The 20,999-nt window shown below is 36.9% G+C and overlaps 1 protein-coding gene across 1 annotated transcript; it reads left to right on the forward strand.

Annotated features, from left to right (window-relative positions):
* The first annotated feature begins 6,430 nt into the window (after positions 1 to 6,430).
* On the forward strand, positions 6,431 to 19,689 carry LOC109102158 (sestrin-3-like). The gene is made up of 8 exons (XM_019115482.2): positions 6,431 to 6,668; positions 14,378 to 14,575; positions 14,673 to 15,101; positions 15,934 to 16,048; positions 16,220 to 16,344; positions 17,282 to 17,448; positions 17,637 to 17,781; positions 18,392 to 19,689. The coding sequence occupies exons 1-8, from the start codon at positions 6,603 to 6,605 to the stop codon at positions 18,479 to 18,481; spliced, it is 1,335 nt and encodes a 444-aa protein (XP_018971027.2). The 5' UTR covers positions 6,431 to 6,602; the 3' UTR covers positions 18,482 to 19,689.
* The last annotated feature ends 1,310 nt before the right edge of the window (positions 19,690 to 20,999 follow it).

A 20,999-nucleotide genomic window follows, 5' to 3' on the forward strand; every position in this document is an offset into this window, starting at 1 on the left:
TTAATAAAACTGCTATTTCATTTTGGTAACATGCTGAATGAATATGTAATACAACTTTTGACTGTGCATATTATGCTATTGTTGTATTTTCTTTCCGTAGTTTAAATGTGTTTTTCCTCATCTCGCTCTGATTCCATGTCATTGTGACGTCACAGTCTTGATGATTATGTTACTCTTCGCTGTGTCACTAATTTCTTAGCCCGGCTACAGCAGACAGCATCTTAAAAACTGAACAGCAGTCAGCGAGGTGTCAAGTTCTCTTCTGCCGCAATGTTTATTTACATTAAACATGGAGGTAAGGATCTCAGTCATGTCTTTAATGAGAAAATTAATTAAATTGCTTAAATATCAATGCAATATGTGCATTCTATGTTTAGATATGGCTTAGTAACTGACAAAGTATGATTTGTGTGTACTTAAATTTCTCTATTTGATCTGTTTATGTAAATGACAAAAAGCTGATATTAATGTGATGTTTGTATATTTAGATAATAACCAGTTCCTGGTTAACACCAACTGTCCAATTGTTGTCCTCATGAAGTACATAAAAACCAGGTTGGGATTTGCTGAGTCAGGTATGTACAGCTCTCTCGAGGGTATTTTTCATACATCAGGATATGTGGATAATTAGAAGCACATAATCGGTCAAACTATATTTACAGATATTTTAAAGTTCAAGACTTTCATTTAACAGAAACTTAAATATGACGTGATTGTCAGCAGAAATACTTTTAAGGATAATTTACTTACATTCATTCCAGAGTTGTTCATGTGCTTCAAATTCTAAGTGGACATTCAATATCAAAGAAATGGACTGGTTCACACAGAACGCCTTTTTCAGTTCCACTGTGCTACTTTTACACTATTTTTTCTGTGTAAACACTCGCTAGACGGATGTATTTGACTGTTTTGCAGCATCTTGTGCATGACTTATTTTGAGACTTTTGAGGGTTTTTTTTTTCTTTCCCCAATTCCAAGCAAAAATGTGTTCTATGTGAATGGCCACTAAGGATATCTTAAAGTAGCTCAAGCAGGTTGTGCTTGACTTACTCTAGAGATCTCAGGTCAGAGGAGGTTAGTTGAGCCCAGCCGGCCCCTCAAACCCGGCGTGACCTTGGTGCAGGAGGTCATGGATCTCAGGCGTTAATATTTCACATTCTCTCTAGCACATACTCCTTGTAGTCGGTGTCTGATTACATCTGTGGCATTTAGTAAGGAACATTACCTGGGATCAGCCCATCACTAATGGAGGACTCATTACCACTGTCATTAACACTGTCTCCTCATAATGCGTCTGCTCTTCTGTGCGTGCAAAATTATTGCAAAGAGACACAAGTATTATATGACAGTTTTGACACGTGCTTGAAACAACATCCCTTGAGGTTACTCGTCCAAATCTGTGTGTGTGTGTGTGTGTTTGTGTGTGTGTGTTTCAGAGCTTTTAGACCTGTGTGATGAACGAGGAGTACTGAAATTCCTCTTTATGCTCCAGAATTCACAGGAATCTGCTCATGGACTGCTAAAGGCTAAAGAGTCATTCATTGTTTGCATTATTAAGTGTAGGTTTGAGTTTATCCCTTCATATTTATTGATAGTATGTTTAAGTTTATGTTTTTATTTATATTTTTATATTTATTGTTATTTTTTTTGTTATCTAAATTTTTTTATATTTATGTTTGTGTTTTTGTGTTTTTGTGTGTGTGTGTGTGTGTGTGTGTGTGTGTGTGTGTGTGTGTGTGTGTGTGTGTGTGTGTGTGTGTGTGTGTGTGTGTGTGTGTGTAATGTTTATGTCTTCCAGAGTCCCTGCAGACTCAGATTGACAATCTTGAGAAAACCCGTCTGAAGCAGCTTCATATTATGGAGGCTCGTATGGCTACATCAGAGGAAATCAGTGCTCAAGCTTTGCCTACTAAATCTGTGAGTGCCTTAGAGCCACATCTGAACCTCACAGTTCTCTCTTATTTGTTCACTTGCTCTCAGCTTTTGTATTATTCAGCCTAAAAGTCTGCTACACTGCACAACATACAAGTGACACCATTTCATTCATTATGGGGGAATTACTCTTTGGTGCTTGTGATATGGTCATATAATTTTATGTGAACAATAATCTTGTGTATTGTTTTCATGTGACTCTGCAGACTAAAAAGCGCAAGAAAGTTACACATGCCAATGCCCCTGATGAAGAAGTCCAGCGCCATACAGAGGACAGGAAGAGCAGGAATTTTTTGTTTTTATGTGGATTTGAAGGCTAAAGAGAGTTACACATGCTTAATGATGAGTCCCAGTTTAATTCATTCAAATTACAGACATGTTCATCAAAAATGCTGTATTATTTATTTTTTATCCTTTTACTTTGATTTTATAACATTACATAAAACTCAGGGACTATATCTTCCAGAAGAATGATGGAAAATACAGAGTCATTTCTTTTCCTTATGAAATGACTGTATCTATCTATCTATCTATCTATCTATCTATCTATCTATCTATCTATCTATTATCTATCTATCTATCTATCTATCTATCTATCTATCTATCTATCTATCTTTCTTTGTCTGTCTGTCCTTATTTCTGTTTCTATAAAAATGGGGGAATTTTCCACTGATCCCTTGAAATTAAGCAACAGATGAGGTCATCGTCTTGCCTGTGATTGGTTAGTATGAATACCTGTTTGTTACCAAGCTTTTCCCAGCTGGGTGCAAATTGAGAGAGAATCTAAGAATATTTATAACTTGGTGTGTGTGTAGTTACTGAACACACATTTATGCTTGGATCTATATTTGGTAAACATCAACCTGTCTGAATGCTGACGGAGTAGGTGTAAACTGTAATTTTCCAATAAGTTTTATGTCAGAGGCATGATGATATCTTGATATATAATTCAAGATCAGTATCTTGTTTGTCTCTCTCATCCATGCAGCTGCAGACTTTCAGCAAAACGTACGTAGGCCTTGCAGGAGCAGGAACTTTATGATGTGTTACTCAGCACAAAGATTTTTTCTTTTCAGTGTTTCACCCGAGCTCGATGTGGGCGGAATGCAGCCATTAGACAGGAACGAGTGGGTGAAATGTTAGTTAACCGTTTTACCGCCCATGGCCATTATAATCTATGTTATAGCAGCACACATACCTCCTATTGGGTTTTTGTTTTTTCCTTTAAAACCTTGGTTGTGAAATTTTGAAATGTCAAATGTTAGTTATTCTGGAAGTTATAGTCATACTGTGTGATGAGATTGAATATGACTGACAGCACTGAACTGAAACTGTCTTACTGGCCTATATTACCGAAGGTTGCAGCTGTCAGCTTGTCTGTGGTCAATGTATAATGCCTCACTTCCTCCTTTTTGAACTTTATCTATATTTTTATACGGCTTCTTTTGTACATTTAATCTCTAAATTCTAACAATTAGATATCAGTCAACATTCTCAGATATTATATGTATACAGTAGGGTTTTTTAATGTGATGTTAGTTGAGGGTGCTGGTATAAAATGGAAGTGTCATGATGATATTTCCAAGTTGTATCAACATTCATACTGTATTTTAAATAAGCTCTATTGAATATTGTCAAAGTTAAATATACTGTAATGCCAGACAAGAAACTATTATACTTTTATAATTGATAAAATGAGCAATAATGTATAAATGCAACTATTCAAAATAAAGTTGTATAAATTGCCCCCTTGTGGCTGTACTTTAAAGAAACTGGAGTAATAGTGAAAATAAAAGAATATGGTAATTTATTAAAGTATAGTGTTTTAGACTTGCATATGTTTATGATATTGGTCAGTTTTTTTTATTTACATTATTATTATTACTACTACTATTGATATTATTATTAGTTCTTTCATTAGAAAACTTTTTTTTTGCTTTTTATTTTTGCTCATTTTAACATTCTTTATCTTCAGTGTTTCATGTTTTTCTCAATTATCTGCTGCAATGCAATATATACATCTTACTCCTCACTGTAGTCATTAAAAAGCTATATATTTAATAATATGCACAAATGTACTTTAATTAATTGTAATCTACATTTATAAAATAATACTGTTTTATACATTGCTGCTTTATGCATCCGTATGTGCCATTGTGAGTTTCTGTATGTTTTATCTTATCTGTCTTTTCTATAGTCTGTTAACACAGGAACACAGTCCCTTCTCCTTGTGGGACAGAGGCTCTTATTTTTTAAGCATTCACTGCATTCTGGGTCACCCTCAGTACTTATGATGCAGTAACTTGCACTTTTGAGGATTTCAAAAGTAGGATGCTTGTTCTGCCTCAGATAGAGTAAAAAACACTTGTATTTGTTTACAGTGCACCCTCCATTTAGGAAAATATACTTTGATCTACAAAACAAAGTGTGTTCTGTGCCATCTGCTTTAACACACACAGAGCAAAGAAGTAAAACATTTGATATTACTCAAATGTTTTAATGCTCTTCAGATGTGGCACTACATTTTTTAAAAGAAATTTCATAAATGATGTTTTAGCTTTAAAAAGACATTAATGCAAACACTCTCAATTACAAAAGCAGAAACCTTGTATCACATACTGTCATGTTTGTTACATTTTGCTCAGATAATCAAACAGTGTTGAGAATCAAATACAATATTTGTTTTTGTTTCAACCTGCCACTCTCCTAAAATATTATATTGCAAGATTTTCTGATGCTCATTTTACAAAAAAAAAAGAATGAGATGACATTTTCAGCGTCTGGGGTCAGATCTGAAGCACTTTCACTGTAGGATCTGCAGGTATCACATGCATCTACATCCAAAGCAAATCCACTCAGTTTAACAGCAAAGAATTAACTGTATTCCAAATAATAAGACCTTTTCCAAAAAAAAAAGAGCCCCATTAATTTGCGGTTTGAGAGATGGCAGGATGAGTCCAGGCTTGAAGGCTTTTAAGATCATTCTGACTTGAGGGGAACAGAACTGGAAGACATTACATGTTGAATAAGCACTTTTATCATACTTAAGGAAACACTCTGTAATAAAGTTTATAAAAAAGCTGACTCACCTTCTCTTAAACAGCCTCCATTATTATGTGTTTGCTGTAAATAATCTCTAAATTAAATTTGAGTATATTAAAAGGTCACCGTCCTCTTTAGCCTATTTTTTACTGATACTTACAATTCATAATATGCTTCAGAATTCATTACCTATTTTTCTTCTGTTAATTTTTACAATGGAAATACCAAGGTAATTTTTTTTTTTCTTTCTGTAAGGACAGAGATATAAATGTAGTTTAGGTGTCTATATGTTCCCTGACCTATAAACCGTCCTTTCAGAGCACCTTGTGAATTTTTAGAATAGTACTAGTGTATATATTAGTATATATATAAATTATACTCTGCATCCTAATTTGCATAATATCAACCCTAAATAGTAACCTATTCAAGATTACTAATCTTGAATACTAGTATGCATATTGGGACACAGGGATAGTGGATTTCTCCCAATCACTACGATAAAAACTATAGGTTATCATCACAGACAGTCCGGTATTTTTTTGTTATTATTATTTATTTATTTATTTTTATTGAAGCAAAAAATAAGCACGAACGAAGTGGTAACAGGGGATCCGAAAATACTATCATAATATTTTAAACATATTAATGACTTAAAAAAAAAAATTTTTTTTTAAAGAAGACATAAAACAAATTCAACAATAATTATATTTTAAACATATTAATGACTTAAAAAAAAAAATTTGTGTATATATATATATATATATATATATATATATATATATATATATATATTATATATATATATATATATATATATATATATATATATATATATTTTTTTTTTTTTTTTTTTTTTGCCAGCATTGTAAATAAATGAACAGTGTGTTCAAGACCTTTGTTAGTTTTGTTTTCATAATACACAATAATATCCTTAATATCCGTAAAAACGTATAACCTTTACTAAATTAAAAATAGATTTTGCCATTTCCATCCAAAAGTTTTGGACAATTTTACATTCAAAGAACAAATGAGTCAACAGCTCTCTCACACTTTTACAAAAGGAGCATAAACCATCAAAATCAGAGTATCAGCAATAATTTAACAGGGTAAATGGTATGCAAAATTTAAAAATGTACTTCTTTAGTTTTACTTTTAAGCCAATATTTAAAGGAGCATTCTTCCAATTAATATTATTAATAACAGAGTTCCAATAAAATTTTCCTCTAGGTGCTACTTTATGTTTTCACAGACCGGGCGGTCTCTCAAACTGTTGTCAGGTAGCATTGCGTCATGAAAGTGGGCGGGCTTAACGGGCTTTAACAGAAGTACTTTTCCACCACGTGACCACGCTCATTGGCTCGGATGTCGGACCAACACAACCGTCACAAAAAGGAAAAAAAATCCAGTACTGAAATTTGATTGGTTCTCCACTCTTAGACTCACCTTCCTAACGCTCTGATTGGACGGCATCACTGTGGAAGCGTCAGTCAAGAGTTTTTTCGCTCAGTGACACTGCGGCTGTGTGTCCGGACATGTAGAGCTCAAAGCGGCTTGGCCTTTGTTAGCGAGTCGCTGAGAAGAACCAAGACATCCAAAGGAGCCGCATTCATGCACATACAGCGAGGAAAATGATCATCTGCACGAAAAAAATGGATTATCGCCTTGGATCCCAGTGCCAGTTTATTCAAAATCAGGTAACGTTAACATATATATATACATATAAGTTATATGACTGAGGTGAAGATAATAACTGTAACGTTAAGCTGTATCTGGGAAGTTTCAAAGTTGACAGTTCATCTAACTTACAGACTCTTTAATATCGTTCATTCATTCATGTTTAAAACGCTTCTCAAACGTATAACTTACGTGTATCATTTTTTTTTTTTTGAATAACGTTACATATCCAAGAGTCCCTCAATGAAAGAAAAGACTCGTCGTCGTAAACAAATAATATCCGTTATTTTCAAACACGAATGTCAAGATTCACATACATTTGCAGGATCTGCCTGTTTTATATTTCTCTGTTGTTTTGTTATTCTGATCGCCACTTTTCATTGTGTTAATTAATTATTTATTATTCCTAAACTTAAGTTCATTTTTGACAAGACAAAAGTGTTTTCATCTTATAAAGCTGCAGGCTTAGTTGCTGTTAATGTTACTTGGACTTAACGTTTGAGCTGCAATAGTGATCCTATGACATATTTTGTCATTTTGTTTTGAATTTTAAGGCAAGAAAGGCTTCTCAAATCCATTGCATTTGTGACAAAGAGTAATATAAGCTTATTTGTCGTGCATATGCTTAGTTCTTACTTCAGTTGTGTTCAGATAGCCATTGTTTCATATTGCAACTATTATGTTGACCAGTCATTAAAGGTGTGCGTTTGAAAACCCTGTTGTTGAATATGCCATGTATTAAAAGCAAAGATTCACGAGGATTTAAGACTGCAGTCTGGAACAATCTTGAAAGCCTTTGGTGTAGATTAAGCCATGGTTGTGGGTTAACCAAAGATCTCACCCTACATGACCAGAAGCTTTTCTACTGATGCTGCTGGCATGTTGAAGTTTTGTAGGTTTGACACTCTCCGTCACGTCTGAGCCTTTTGTTGAGCTGTTTTTAAGACGAATCCCGTTTTATACACGAAGACAACTGATCTAGTGTTTTATCGACATAGGAACATTAATTTCTCGAATATTCAACTCGTTTTTTTTTCTCCATTGTGTATTTATTACTCATCTTTAAGTATAATCTGCTTGCGTATAAGCTTTTGTGAAAATGAAAATCTGTCATTTGTCTGTCGCGCTGTCGTACTGTAATTTTTCGCAGAACACACAAAGCCCTTTGTCGTTACAACCGTGAGCCGTGACACGACATTCTGCACGACCTTTAAGGGAAGATGCATTTATTAGAATTTCTTCACGCTTGACTTTTTGTTCTTGTTGTGTGAGTGTTTTCTCGTTCTCCCGTTTGTATGATGTGATGCTGATGTACTGCCAATCAAAGTTGTTTTTCTCCCCTTTCGCCTGCAGTACATGCTGCAACCTGCGGGGGCCGCTGTTGTGACGGCGCTGCTCCGCACACAGGAGAACAATAGAGGAATGTGTCATTTTAAACATTTCTCAGAAATATGCTTTCATTTGCCAGCCCATAAAAATCCCCTAGGCTTGTTCTTGGAATGTTAACATTATAAACTCGTTTTCTTTTTCCCTCAACTAACCACTGGTCCATTTGTAAGTGAGAAGTATTATAATGGCATTGTATGTGTTCCGAAGCTCCCCGATGTGTTTCACATAGAGAGCATTTTTTTAATGTCCTGACTATGCTGCTTTTGTAACCTCGTCAGAACAGTATGGTAAAATTAGTTTAAAAAGATGTAATGCTTGCAATAGCAATCTATGACGTAGCTTATCACACACACACACACACACACACACACACATATATATGTTTGAGGCATAACTGACCATGATTGACTTCTGTATATGAAGACAACAAAGATGACAAAATAACAGACATAACTGATTTCACCAGCAAACCAAGTCTTGGACTTTCCAAATGGAAATGTGATTCATCAATAATCTGCCTTCAGTTCACTGTCCGTCATATGCAAGCTGCTGAATGTATGTCACACTGTCTTTTTATGTAAATGTCAGTCTTCCTGGTTGTCTGACTGCATCCATATGTGTATTGCCGTGTTCGTCTGTGTGTGTGTGTGTGTGTGTGTGTGTGTGTGTGTGTGTGTGTGTGTGTGTGTTTGCTGCCGGCCTTGTTTCAGTCCAACCCCCAGTGAGGTGCAGCTGGCTGTTTTGTTCTTCCTAGCTTCCAGGTTGGCAAGCCAAAATAGAGTTTCCTTTTGTAGAGAGGGAGAGAGATGGGGTTTGTGCAACAGCAGTTGGGGATTTGGGACATTTGCGCAAGTCAAGGACTGAGCCCTCCAGGCCTTCTGAGAATGCAGATTGAATATCGCATCTCACTCTTATTCTGGACTCCGGCCCTGAACTGAAGCCCCCTGTCATTTAGAGCCTCATGTTTAGAGTGTCCTCAAATGACAAAAGATGAGCAGTAGGCTTATGTTTGTCTGTTTCATTTAAGTGGTGATATGTCGCACAATTAAAAAATGGTTCATCCACAAATAAAAATTCTGGCATCATTTACTCATGTAGTTTCAACCCTGTATGACTTACTTACTTCTGCAAAACACAAAAGACAATATTTTAAAGGATGTTGCAGGTAACCAAACAGTTTTGGTGGTCATTGACTTTCATTGTATGGACAAAAAAACAGGGTGAGGAAATGATGATAGAATGTAATTTTTGGGTGAACTATCCCTTTTAACGCCTCTATTCCACTTTTAGGTTTTTTATGTTTGTGTGTGTGTGTTTGACCAGCTTGAATAAACACATGAACCCATTCAAATCTCAACGCAAGAGTACATGCAAATATATTCAAATCTAAACTGTTTTGTTTGTTCATGGAGAGATCTTGCACTTTATTGTATCTTTAATATCTCACACAGATGCTGCTTTCTGTAGCACTTAAACTTGTTTTAATCAAACAAATAACTGAATTATTATGTAAAGGCCACGTATGCTGTCATTGTTCACGGAAACAGGAATTATGCTTGCCGAAAGTGGCACCTTTACCCAATAAACAAAATTTCAGCTGAATTTGAGGGACTCGCCAAGAGGATATGAGACTGACTTCCTGTTTCGTTTTGACTGTTGGTAAAGACACGTCGGTGCATGTTACTGGTGCTGATGAGGCATCCTGTATTGACAAAAAAAATTGCTCCAAGTTTCAGAATAACCTAATACTGCTGACCATGAACCGTGCTGGTGTTATTTATTAACTTTATACCCTAATTAACAAGTTTAACCAACATCATCTGTTGATTGCAGCTTGGTAGCCTATATACACAAAAACCTCAGTTAACAGCATCTGCTGCAGGGTTTCATTGAGGTACATCTGTGTGGGTGTGTGTGAGCGTCTCTCAGCCTCTCGTATGACTTGCATTAGTCTCTAATTTCCCTCTGAAGTTTCATTAGTAGTTAATTGCAAGTTGTGTTGTCTCGTTCCAGTGATACAGATTTCCCCCTTGCGATTTTCTGCAGCTGCTGATACAGGCTATGAAATGAACACTCTGTATTGAACCACAATAGCATGTTGAATATATCTGTATTTGCAGTTGCCTGTTTTTCTGGGTCACCACTGAGGAGTTCTGGGCTCTGAGACATGTGATCTGTTTACCAGGGAAAGCGCACGAGTGTCCCAGTGGAGACTAGTGTTTGAACTGTTGCTTGAGGCTGACCTCAACATCTTAGTTTAAATGACTTGTCCCGATGTGGCTTGTGCTTTATTGCCAATATGGCTCTTGGCTGACCGTATTTTCACTTCTGTATTCTTAGAGCTTTTCCCAGCACAAAATGCTTATGGTATCTAAAGAATAGGTGTGTCCCAATTCAAACACCATGACAAAACTGTGCCGCTCATTCACACGGCGACACACAGAACATGCTGAGCTTTCAGTGACATTGACCTGATCATCTAGATGTTGGCTAAATATTAATTTGCTTAAGTTTATTATCAATATTGTGGATTGTTTCCCAATAAGTAGTTTTATCGCCTAGCCCCAGTCTTGGCTCTAATTTCTAGTATGTGATATTAGATCAGTTATAGTGTTCATCCGTGAGAGGATGGCTTCCGTACTTCCTTCGAGTAAACCACTGCTCCGTGGGTCTGGCTGGAGTTAGTCATGGCGATGAGGGGGTCGGTTACACATTCTGGGGTGGGGGGAGAGAAGAGGATGAGCTCTAATTGAACGCAAACATGAAAGTGGTCACGTATTGACTGAAATCTTGTTACATAGTTACGAGGGGACAACTGAGAGCCGTGGCCAAAACAGCTCTGGGCCATCATAACTCTTCCTGACAGTACTGAAGATTCACACTGACAGCACGGCATGTACTGCACCTAAAATCCCTTTGAGTCACTATACATTTTGTGTCTCCAAATACCACTTAAAGTCACATTAAAGAATTGATATTATTTAGTCAACTTACAGTCTGTTAACTTTCTTCATTCCTGGTTGTTGGGGAAAATATGTGGGTAACAAATTACACCCAGGCCTATGGATTCCCTGACAGAAAGGAGAGGGTTATAAATAGTTCTAGAGGACAGCTGAGATAGCACATGCATAGATAAGAAAGAAACACCATTCCTGCACAAGGGACACCAGAAAATAACAGATCACAGTGATTTGTTTTTTTTTTTTATGCAGAACGTCATAAACATCTCTACAGACAGGTTCCTCAAGTAAATGTTCATGAAAGGGAATGATCTTAAAAGCTAGACTAAGCCCTCGGTCAATATTTGCTTCTTAACCCAGTTTAACATGCATTTGCAATGAAATGTAGTTCTGCATTGCGGTACAGACAGTGGTTTCTAACTCTGCTGGAAAATGTGTCAGACTAACCTGTTTCATGAGAAATTTGAATGCTTGAAACTTAACATTTAATATTAAGATCATTTAAAAAAAAAAATGACACTACATCTGGTTGATGACTAATTTTAAAAGAGGCAACTTAATGTAAAAAGGAACAAAGACACTGTCTTCTATCAAGGAAAAAGATCTGTGTTAATGCGGAGCTGAAAGCTGTGATAAGTTTCTGCCCGAGATACAGGTGTCTTGTCATTCAACAGACTGGAGGCTTGCGAAACATGTGCAAGCAAAACATGCCATACAAAGCATCACAGACTAACATTACAGTTACCTAGAAAGTCTGGCATTTAGATATTCCAGATCAGGTGCCTATCACAGGCTATTTTTGCATAACTTCCATAGGTTTGTTTTGTCCCAAATGACACACTATACTACACACCATGTACTCTGCTGACTAGTATATGAACATTATAATGTTATTTTTTCATCCAACACTACAGACTAATAGACCGTCCCCATGTGTTCAATAAAGAGAAGCTGCAACAGTGCATGAAATGTTCAACATTCCACACTTCATTTTTATATCAAGTGCACTTTTTCTTTTTGGAATTCCCAGTGTTAATGGTATGTGATAAATATCGATATCAAATCAGGGCTCTAGACTGCGACTAAAACCGCAATTTTTTTTGAGAACATGCGTCTTAAAATTTGACGTGGTCACATTTGTGCGAGTGCGTGGTCTGCTCTGCTCCATACAGCACACGCTGCAGAGCCACAGCACAGTGCAGCAGGAGTCCGATTTCACTGATCACATGAAGAGACTGAGAGAGGCGCTTTCAGTGCGAGCACTTTGGGTGTGTAGCCTGGTTTATATTAAACAGGAAGTGTTTGTACAAACTCAACTGGTTTGTGAGAGAATGCGAATATCTTTGCAAGGGGATGCAAAAGTTTTGTGATCAAACCATTTAACCACCTTTAAAATGGCATTCAAATTCCGTTGAACTTCGATAATGTGACATATGTTCTGTTTGTAATTGTGAAATTGGTATTGTTCTTATCCCCAGCCACTTAGCCTTTGTTACATCATCAGAAAAATTAAGTAGTTTCAAAGTGGAGATTATAACTACAGTTTGGTACACAATAATGAAATATTTTTTTCTTTCTGAGAAATGGCAGAAAATGATTAAAATGTTCTTTTCCTCTAGTCCAGTGAAACCCATTTTCACCGGTCTGCTTCTGTTTGCTTCAGTTGCGCTCTCACTACTCTCCAGTGTCCTGCTTCTTCTGCTGCTGAGGCACTCAAACAGGAGGGGACTGGGCAGGATTTCCATAATCCCACAGTCAGACACAAAGCAGGCCAAAGGCGCAGGCACAAGGCCTTCACAGTCAGCATTTAAAAACATCTCCTGATCTCCTCAACACCAGTCAAACAAGGACATCAGGACATTGTATTAGCAATTTTTCACTTTGATTTCCTTTTCACAAATTGTCTAAAATAGACTCCCTATGTTACATATGGACAATTAAAGCAGAATTCCCAAGTTGTGCCTGTGATTATACATGGGTATGGTGTCAGTTGGCGTTTTTATACTCTGGATGTATTTTAAGCATCATAGGGTGTAAAAGTGGGAGATTGAGGTGTACAGATGTCTGTCTAGTAGTCTGTACACTAAAGAAGGCCGAAATGGCAGTGGGTCGCTGTTAGTGTGCAATGTCTGTTACTGTCCCTCCATACCCACAGGACCCGCCGTGTTTGTTTGCTACTATTCCTTTACTTCTTTTTTTTGTTTGAGGAGTGCTGCAAACACTAGTAAATGTTATTTTGAAGGTGGTTACTGGCTCTATTTAGTTTTATTTGACTTTTTTATGGTAATCGAATGAATGCATATTAGTGCTGCACAACAGGTGAACTGTTAAAACATGGAAGGAAAATTGCCTGATTATTCCTTAAATAAATTTTTTATAATTTCTTATTAGTAGTAGTTGTATTATAAGACATACATTCTACTGTACAAAAGTAATATATTTCTGTCACAATTTCTTAAATTTTAACCGGGCTTTTATTTTGACATTTGTCGTGAAGAGTTTTTTTGTGTGTGTGTGTGTGTGTGTGTGTGTGTGTGTGTGTGTGTGTGTGTGTAAATGATATGATAACAGTTTTTCTAAAATGAAACAATCAAATGCTCATGAAGTGATGTTCATGTGTTCACGTCCTCATTTAGTGAGATGACAGAGCATCACGCTCGCTTCCGTATGTGTTGTAAATGAAACCATTCGTTCACACAGAGACATGCTGAACATGCAGGATTCTTATTTAAAATGCTTTTTGTAGCTCAATATTCACAGACACTAGTCAAGTCACCTTTATTTATATAGCGCTTTAAACAAAAAAAATTGCGTCAAAGCAACTGAACAACATTAATTAGGAAAGCAGTGTGTCAATAATGCAAAATGACAGTTAAAGGCAGTTCATCATTGAATTCAGTGATGTCATCATGCAGCTCAGTTCAGTTTAAATCGTATCTGTGCAATAATTTGCAATCAAGTCAACGATATCGCTGTAAATGAAGTGTCCCCAACTAAGCAAGCCAGAGGCGACAGCGGCAAGGAATCAAAACTTCATCGGTGACAGAATAGAGAAAAAACCTTGGGAGAAACCAGGCTCAGTCGGGGGGCCAGTTCTCCTCTGACCAGACGAAACCAGCAGTTCAGTTCCAGGCTGCAGCAAATATTGCGATCTACTTTAGATTTATTCATCCACAATTTGGCAAAATCTGTGACATTCCACGTTTTACGGTAAATTCTGTTTTGTGACTGGATTCCGTATGTGGAATCATAGGGCTCTACATTGAGATTAACCACAAAAAAAAAACAGACTGAATATGTATTTTTCGTTCACTAAATGCTCTTTTTATCTCCCTTTTGTTTGTCAGATTCTCATTGCTGCGTTTTGTTCGTTTTGGCAGGTGATGGTGAACTCTGAGAAAGACCGTGCTTCTCTCTTGTGTATGAAGGCTCTGGCCAACAGGGGGCGTCTGGACACGGTGTCTCAGCAGATGGCCTCTCACCCACAGTACCTGGAAAGTTTCCTGCGCACACAGCACTACATCCTCTATATGGATGGCCCATTGCCCCTGCACTACCGCCACTACATTGCCATCATGGTAAGAACAGAATGAACATGCTTAAACATGCTCTACAGTCAATCGCAGGCTCAAATAAAATCTCAGTGTAATTGATGAAAGTGTATTTGTGTTTCAGGCTGCAGCGCGGCATCACTGTAGGTACCTGGTGTCTTTGCACTCGGCTCAGTTTCTGCGTGTTGGTGGAGACCCGTTATGGCTTCAGGGGTTGGAGGCCGCACCCCTGCGTCTACGGCACCTTGATCACATCAACAAGGTCCTGGCCCATCAGCCTTGGCTCACGGCACACTCTCACATACAGGCTCTGCTCAAGACAGGAGAGCAGTGCTGGTCTCTGGCAGAGCTCGTTCAGGCCGTGGTTCTACTGGCCCACTGTCACTCCCTTTGCAGTTTCATTTTCGGTTCTGGTTCTGACTCAGACACCACTTCCACTCCCAGAGTGCATCACGGCACACCTCCTGGCTACTGTCTCTGTGACGCTGCCAACGGCAACACCGCTTTATCGCCACCCCCTGCTGGACCCACAGAGAAGGCACTACGACGAAGGGTACAGATGATCATTCACAACAGTTTCAGCTGCTTAGAAGAGGTTTTGATTCTAAATTAGGATTGTTTGGACAGCTAATCTCATACATTGTACAGCATAGAGTTGTCACAGTATGAAATTGTCAGTAGTCATTACTCATACCAGAGAAAAGAAACAAATCAATTCAAGTATTGTATGAAATTGTCAGTAGTCATTACTCATATTGGATAAAGTTAAAGCATTTGAGGTCAGAAAGATTTTTTTTGTAAGAAAGTAATGCTTTTATTCACAATGATGCATGAAATTAATCAAGTGGTAGTAATAATAATTGTAAGTGTTTAATGTGTACTGGTTCAGAATATTAGAATGATTTCTGTGACACTGGAGTAATGATGCTGAAAATTCAGTTTTGCCATTACCAGAATAAATCACATTCACAAAGAAAGCATTTATTTAAACTATAATAATATTCCACAATATGACTGTTTTACTGTGTTTTTGATTGAATAACAGTGCCCTTGGTGAGCATAAGTGGCTTCTTTCATAAAACATTTTTAAAAAATTGGTAGTGTACAGTAAACTACTTCAGTTAGATCACAAAAACTACAAATAAACAAATTCTACAAAAATTCATACATCAAAAGTACAGTCTTCCTGCTCTTCTGTAATTTTCATAATAGGCTGCCTTGATCGTGGTGATACCACTTGGATACTTGGGAACAGATTTGGCACTATCAGTCAGCTTGGTACTTAATTAACAATATTTCTGACATCCCTAGGATGGCAGTGTGAAGTCAGTCATAATGCAGGCGTAACCTGCATGGTTTGTTCTTAACAGTTGGCTCTTCTTTAGTCCTTAGACTCCAGCTGTGAAGTTGCTTGCCTTCGAGAACAAATTAAAAAATCACAGGAGGAGATCAAGGAAAGAAAAGGAGACCGACTCCATTCACAGACACTCCTACATGCAGGTAAGAAGTTTGTTCATCAGTTTAAAGTCAGTGTGTCATGTAACCATGTTTCCCAATGCTGCTGTAAACAGGATGTGCAATTTTGGATTGAGTGTTTAGAGTTATTTATCACTCCCTCATGGACCCTCTTTCGTAACCTGTCTTTCTTTCTCAAATGCAACTCCATATTAGATGTGGAGCAGGAGGACGAGACGATGTTCTCCACAGACCCCTCCCGCTTCGTCACAGACCCAGAATTCGGCTACCAGGAATTCGCCAGACGGGAGGAGGACCATTTCCAAGTATTCCGGGTGCAGGTGGGGACAGAGACTTTGCATTGGGTGTCACCTACCAAAAGTAGCATAAAAGGGTACTAAGGGTCAGAATTACAGCTCATGGCCTTCCTTCTCAAGACTGTCAGCACTTAACGTTAAACCTGACTATATTTTCTACATTTGATCTGAATGGGAGTTGTATGCCACTCCTATAGTATATTATAATATTTTTGACTGTTAGTTTTTATGGTTTTTGTTTGTTTTTTTGTGTGTGTGTGTTTTTTTTTTTTTTTTTTTTTTTTTTTTTTTAAATTATATTTTAAAATGGGTTGTTTTTAGAATTTTGGGTTCAGAAATAAATAAATAAATAATTTTATTTAAGAAGAATGCATTCTATTGATCAAAAGTAAGAGTACATATATTTATAGTGGAACAAAATTATTTTAAATAAATTCTGTTCTTTTAATTTATTTTATTGTTCTTATGTTATATAATGTTTCTTGAGTAGCAAATCAGCATATCACAATAGTTTCTGAAGGATCACGTGACACTGAAGTCTGAAGTAATGGCTGCTGAAAATTCAGTTTTGTCATAGGAATAAATTACATTTTAAAATATATAATTAAAATGGATGCTATTTTAAATTATTTTAAAATTTTACTGATTTTACTGTATTTTTTTATCAAATAAATGCAGCCTTGGTGAGCATAAAATATTATTTCAGAAACATTAAAATCATACCGACCCCAAAACTTTGTATGCTAGATTATATATGGAAAGAACTGTAAGTAATGGTTAGAATAATATATTATTTCAGAAACATTAAAATCATATTTTGAAAAGGTAATTTATTCAGGCAAATCTGTTTGGTGAGACTAATGATGCAGAAATGCATACCGACCCCAAAACTTTGTATGCTAGATTATATATGGAAAGAACTGTAAGTAACACTTCTTGATTTATTTGTCTTTCTGTGCAGGACTATTCATGGGAGGATCACGGCTTCTCGTTGGTGAACAGGCTCTACTCTGATATAGGGCACTTGTTAGACGAGCGATTCCGCAATGTGGCCTCCCTCCCTTTCCCTCACAGCCCCGATCTCAAACGAGCCATCTGGAACTACATTCATTGTATCTATGGCATCAGGTACCTTGGATCCCTGGTTTCTTGCAATTTTGGTGCCAGTTTCCATTCTGAATACAAAAGAAACATGAAATTAAACATAATGGCAAGCTTTCAACTCCGTAATCACTTCTTGTGACTCATCAGCTACTTTTGAGAATGCTGAAAAAGGCACAAAAACTAAGCACTTATATTGACATGTTTGCCCTCAGATACGATGATTATGATTATGGGGAAGTCAACCGGTTACTGGAGCGTGGACTGAAACTTTATATTAAAGCTGTGGCCTGCTATCCCGACTCCAGCAAGACCCCTCTATGCCCACTGTCCTGGGCCCCTGTCAAAGCTTCAGACAAGGTGATTTCCTATCAAAACTTGTGCTGTGTACACTTCAGTAACATCTACTTAACCCTACAATGCCTAATGTATCATATTTGATGCGCAAATTCTTTAAATTATATCATGATCAACTTTACTGAAAAAGTTTCACACAATTTACTTCATGCATTCTGCCATCTGATTGATATAAAAAAAAATTAGCAAGTAAAAAGTCTTCAGGTTGGGTCTTATTGCTCTGAAATGTTTTTTTTTTTTTTGAGAAATATTTATTTGTTCATCTCTGTCATTAATGGATTGCACTGCATTATATGTTTTGCCCCTACAGTAAAACCTACAGAGCTTTGATCATAAATCTTTCTATGAATTATTATTGTTTTTTCCTCCTTGACTGTGAGCTCCATATTATCCTATCATACTAAATGAGCTATAAAAGCCTGGTGTATAAAATATGATACTCAACAACAAACACATGCTTTTTTAAAAATTTTTTTTTTTTTTTTAATTTGTATTTACTATCCATTTAATTTATTATGTGTTTATTTTTTTGTGTTTGTAATAATGTTGTTTTTTTTTTATTTCCATGATTATCCATTTAAATAAAATTTTTTAGGTGGTTTTTGTTTTTTAGGTTCATGTAAATTTGTTAGTGATGGAGGCACGTCTGCAGGCCGAGCTGCTGTACGCACTCAGAGCCATCACTCAGTACATGATCGCATAGTACACGAGCCTTCAGCGCCACAGAGGGACATGGTACAACGACAGACAAGGCAAAGAAATACAAGCAGAGATCTGTCTCTCTGTCTCTGTATTTGTTGTCTCTGAGTTTACCGGTGTGACGTAAGGTACTGCTGTGAAACATTTCTTTGCCAAAGGTGAAACTTAAGAAAAAAAAAAGGTGCAAAGCAGTCTCTCTCACTGTCCTTTGCATGTTTCTCCTACTTCATTTTGTTTCTGTAGTTGTCATTTTTTTGTGTGTGTACTCTTCTTTTTCTACCTTTCCAATTTTTTTTTTAGTATCTTTATCCCGGATGGTTAATGTGCAATTACTTTTTATTCAGTTGTTGTTGTTGTTTTGCTGTTGCTGTTCAATTGACTGACAAAGTGAGAGAGAAAGTGTCCAACTGGTCATGGCCAATATGAGTAACTGTTTACAGAAAATGAGTGAGTTGACAAAGGCTCTCGCTTAACATGGCTTCCAGATATTTCGTTTGAATGTAGAATTGTGAGACCAGAGCAAAATTCAACAAAGAGTAAGAGAAGGTTCAACGGCTGTGACTTTCTTTTCAAATGAGCACTTTTAAGACCGTGTCTATCTATAGAATATCTCAATAAGCTTTCAGCTGTGGCTTCTTTCAGCACACAGCAGGTCATCTAAGTACTGTTTTCACTCATTTAGATCGTTTAGCATTGATGTTGTCTTTCGAAATCTTCCACTCGCTCTTCTCTCTGCATGGGTGCTGTAAGTGATTAAAATGGCTACATTTATAGGATCCATAATTATCATCTGATTCATCTCAGCAGGCATCTAAACCGCTTTACAATGTGATGATCTAAATTTGACGGGTTTAAAGCAGTGAAATGGAATCGCTTTTTCTGAACTACTTTTCTTTGTGGTCGTGTTCTCAGTGTTTCTCAGTTACTTAGGGCAGACAGTCGGTATGTATTTAACTCCATTACATCATATTGTAACTTGGAAAACTGTTCAAATACCATTTAAAAGTAGATCTTTAATTTTGATAGGCCGCAGGTAATTTGCCCACTGAAGTGATTCTGAAAGGACCAGCATTTAGTGTTTAGGTTAATGTTGTGCTGGCATCACCAGTGAAAACATTTGGATCAGCAACAATTAGGACTTGTTTTAAAATATTTTACCATGTTAAAAAAAAAAAAAAAAAAAAAAAAAAAAGTCACCTGTGCGAAGGAGCTCAGAATAAGCTTAAAATGTGATTTTAATGTTGACATGCTGGTGTAGATCAAATGAAGGACTTCTGATAGAACTATAAGATGCATTAAGGTTCGCAGTCAGCCTGTCAATATCCATCCCATAACTGACCTGCACAAAATTATTATTTTTTTTGCACTGAACCTTTTGCACAAAACCCTACAAGTGTGGATGCAGCTGGCAGCTGTTATTGTTACAAACCGCTTGGAGAGGCGATGGCCCCTCTGATGCCATGAATATATTCAGTGTCCAGTTTTGTTGACAAGGCCAAATACCTGTACTGTGTTGAACTCTCATCGGTCTGGTTACCTAATTACAGTTGGCAGACTGACTTGGGCAACACCTGTGGTTGGTTTTGTGTGTTTATTTTTAAACATTGCATTACTTCTGTCCCTGTTTAAGCATCTTGTCATTTTGAGGGAGGGTGATGTTGTTGGTGTCAGTTTTGCTCTTGTCTGAACTGTTTAGATTAAGAAACCAAGGTATGTAAATCAGCAGAAATGTGTACAGGAGCCGCAGTCTGTGCTGGGCGCATGGTGCCTTTTGACTACTGATGAGTCATTGCTCATCAGTATGGCTAAACTGGACTAAAGTCTCAGAGCTAAGCCTCGTGCTACTGCATTAATTCAAGCTGAGAATGGAAGATGTTCATCATCTGGTAATGGAGATCCGGAGGCATTTGTCAGGAGCAGAATAGGACTGCAGCACAGCCATTCTACCTTAAGCGGGACTGTCTTAAATGCTTGTTCTTGAATGGTGGTCTGCCACATCCCTGAAACGTGGACCCTTCCAGACTGTATCCACCACCTCAGCTGGAAGACGTTAAGGACTGTGCCTCGGCGCTGGAGACTGAACGAGCATGGCTATTGCCAAAATGTTTATTTACCACGTAAATGTAGGAACTATAAAAATTTAAACTGAAAAAAAGACAAAACTTGAAAAATAAGCAAAAAAAAGTTTTGAAATGTGAAAGCTTATTTTTTTCTATAAAGATATGCAATACCATCGATGTGTCTTGTTTTTTTTATTATTATTTTTTTTATTTAGTCATTAAGTCTGAAAATAAATGTTTTTATAGTGTAGATTTATTTAATTATGCTTGCAAATAATTCACTCATTTATTAACTCAAATGGTTTATATTTTCAGAGTGTCAGACTTGGCATGTCAATCATTTGGGAATCCATTTTTAACAATGGCGTCTGAAACTACTAGTGCAATCCTGCCATCTAGTGCCACATCTCCATTCACATTTCTTTGAGAAAACCACACCAGAAATTCAGACATTCAAATATT

This window comes from Cyprinus carpio, chromosome A14 (genome assembly GCF_018340385.1).
Source record: "Cyprinus carpio isolate SPL01 chromosome A14, ASM1834038v1, whole genome shotgun sequence".
NCBI lineage: Eukaryota > Metazoa > Chordata > Actinopteri > Cypriniformes > Cyprinidae > Cyprinus > Cyprinus carpio.

Bases quoted from the DNA above. Each gene is read 5' to 3' on its own strand.
- LOC109102158 (XM_019115482.2), top strand. From the start codon at position 6,603: ATGATCATCTGCACGAAAAAAATGGATTATCGCCTTGGATCCCAGTGC. The intron at 6,669-14,377 runs GTAACGTTAACA...TCGTTTTGGCAG, and splicing joins GCCAGTTTATTCAAAATCAG to GTGATGGTGAACTCTGAGAA. The intron at 16,345-17,281 runs GTGGGGACAGAG...CTTTCTGTGCAG, and splicing joins TCCAAGTATTCCGGGTGCAG to GACTATTCATGGGAGGATCA.